The sequence below is a fragment of the Macrobrachium rosenbergii genome, chromosome 25 (genome assembly GCF_040412425.1).
Source record: "Macrobrachium rosenbergii isolate ZJJX-2024 chromosome 25, ASM4041242v1, whole genome shotgun sequence".
Classification (NCBI taxonomy): domain Eukaryota; kingdom Metazoa; phylum Arthropoda; class Malacostraca; order Decapoda; family Palaemonidae; genus Macrobrachium; species Macrobrachium rosenbergii.
Genome location: NC_089765.1, coordinates 12,867,040 through 12,869,637, shown reverse-complemented (window position 1 = coordinate 12,869,637; position 2,598 = coordinate 12,867,040). Strand labels below are relative to the sequence as shown.

The following is a 2,598-nucleotide window of genomic DNA, read 5'->3' as shown; positions in this document are numbered from 1 at the left end:
CTTTGTTAGCCGAACCGGTTGAGCTTCAGACTGTCGCTCGATGGACCGGAGTTCAATTCCCGCGGCCGGCTGATGAAGAGTTAGAGAAATGTATTTCTGGTGATGGAAATTAATTTCTCGCTATAATGTGGTTCGGATTCCACAATAAGCTGTAGGTCCCGTTGCTAAGTAACCAATTGGTTCTTAGCCACGTAAAATAAGTCTAATCCTTCGGGCCAGCCCTAGGAGAGCTGTTAATCAGCTCAGTGGTCTGGTAAAACTAAGGTATACTTACTTACTCACACGCACACACACACACACACACACACACATATATATATATATATATATATATACAATTAGAGAGGGAAGAAGAATTATTCAAAACATTACCACTCACGGGACACAACCAGCCCTCCAGGGAATCCCCAAGAATCCCCGAGGACAGAAGCAGCGGCAGCTTCCTCGGAGCCCGAGATGCCTCCAGAATCCTGACACCCTGCCTTGTCGGTTTTGAAAACTAGGGATAGAGCGAAGAGAGTTGATCTGTACATCACCAAGATGCTTCTAAGTTTTCTTACATTAGTGTTCGAAGAGTGCTTTGGATCAGTGTCAAAAATTCCCCGCGTGAATATGTTGTGGTTGTCCCTTGTTGTGCTGCTCCTCGAAGTATTTATACTTCGTGGATTTTGCATTGGTATGGTTCAATTCTTTATTGATCTCATGGCTCTGGACAATTCTGGTTGTCCAGAGGAGTCTCGCATTATAAAGGACGACGTTATGGACGACGAACATTCAGATTGCGAAGATGGTATTGCAGATTGTAACGACGATGATTCCCATTATGACGACGACGATGCAGATACCGAAATAGAAGACGACATTCCAGAGGCCGCAATTAAGGCAAATGAAACCATCTTGAGGCTTCAGGAAGAGAACGCAACGAAAGCCCGGATAGTGGAGCAACTGAAAAAGAAAGTAGACGAGCTAATCGAAGGAGGACTGCAAACGGAACAGAAAGTAAGAGACCTGGAACGGCTAAATGAAGAGAAAGAGATTACGATCTGCTCCGTGACTGCCGAAATGAAAAGTCTCAAGAAAGAAATGGCGCTGAAGGTAAAAGATGCAGAAGACCTAAAGCGAGAGAACGAGGACAAAGACTCGACGCTGATTATTCTGAACAGTACCGTCACCGTTCTCGAAATGGAAAAGGAAACGCTCTATCGCGACTTGAAAGAGATGGAAACCGATAACACTGCGACCCACAGCCAGCTAAAAAACCTGACCGAGGAGTTGCAAAGACTTCGAAAAGAGACCCGCAGGAAACAAAACCGCATTGAAAGTCTCCAGAAGGAAAGTGACGACAGAAACGTAAAGATTAGCAGTTTAGAAGACGAACTGGAAGTCCTCACCAATGAGAAACTGAGAGCTGAGGAAAACTTGCAACAGCTCGAGGAATGTAAAATAGAAATGGCAGAGAAAGAGAAGGAAGTGCAAAAACTGAAAGACCAGAACCTGCAAAGAGATGGAGAGATCCTCCGACTGGAGAATGAATGCTCTCTGAAGCAAAAGGAGGTCATCAGTTTGCTGAAGGAAACTAAAAACGTTGTAACAGAAAAGATGAACGGACAGAAGAATGAAATGATGAGGAGGACAGTCCAGCTGGAATTCGAACTGGCTGACTTGAAGGAAGACCTGGAAACAATGGAATTTGAAAAGATGGAGGCCATAGTGGAAATTGAAAGCCTCCAAGAAGAGAACTCGGCCAAGGATACGAAGATCAGATCCTTGGAAAGAGAAGTAGAAATTCTCAAAGAAATGGCGAATGAGAGAATGAAGGAAAAGGAAGTGTCCGTTAAAATGGTGCAGACAGAACACTCAGTATCACCAACAAAAGTTGGAAAGAAAAGTTCTTCCGGTAAAACTCGATGTCTGAGAAAACCTCAGATTAATTGCCAGTCCCTCTACCAACAAATGGACAAAATCGAGAAAGGGCTTCATCAGATCCGGGCATTAAAGCAACCTAAGGCTGACACAAAGAGAAGCTCAAAAGCTCTGGCCAAAACTTCATCGGTTAAGAAGCCTCAAAACACAGAAGTACATCATAAAATGATGATGGAATCGGCAGCCAGGCTCCAAAGATTGGAGCAAGAATCTGCAATGGTACGAAAACTCTACAAGATCAATTCTGTCACCTGAAGACTCTGCATTTCTGGATACAATTGTGGAAGCATCTCTGCTGATGAAGAGACTAGCGGAAGGAAGGAATAGGAATGGCGAAGACACTGTCGTGCCCGAAGACTGGACTGTCGTGCACTCCCGTGAACCCTCCGTCGAAGACGGAATTGTTGTGCACCCACTGTCGAAGACTGGACCGATGAGCACCTCCTCTCCAAGACTGGACCGATGAGCACTCTCCTCCAAGACTCGATGACTGGACTGGGCCGATGAGCACCTCCTCTCCAAAACTGGACCGATGAGCACCTCTTCTCCAAGAATGGACTGATGACTTCTTCGCCAAGAATGGACTGATGAGCACCCGCTCTTCAAGGCTGGACTGTTGTGCACCCGCTCTTCTGCCACATGATGCCCTCGGGAATGGGGTATCAATGCCAAATC

At 45.6% G+C, this 2,598-nt stretch overlaps 1 protein-coding gene across 1 annotated transcript; it reads left to right on the top strand.

Annotated features, from left to right (window-relative positions):
* Positions 1-702: 702 nt before the first annotated feature.
* LOC136852169 (synaptonemal complex protein 1-like) lies at positions 703-2,178 on the top strand. The gene has a single exon (XM_067126611.1). It carries the CDS (start codon positions 703-705, stop codon positions 2,176-2,178), a length of 1,476 nt encoding a protein of 491 aa, XP_066982712.1.
* The last annotated feature ends 420 nt before the right edge of the window (positions 2,179-2,598 follow it).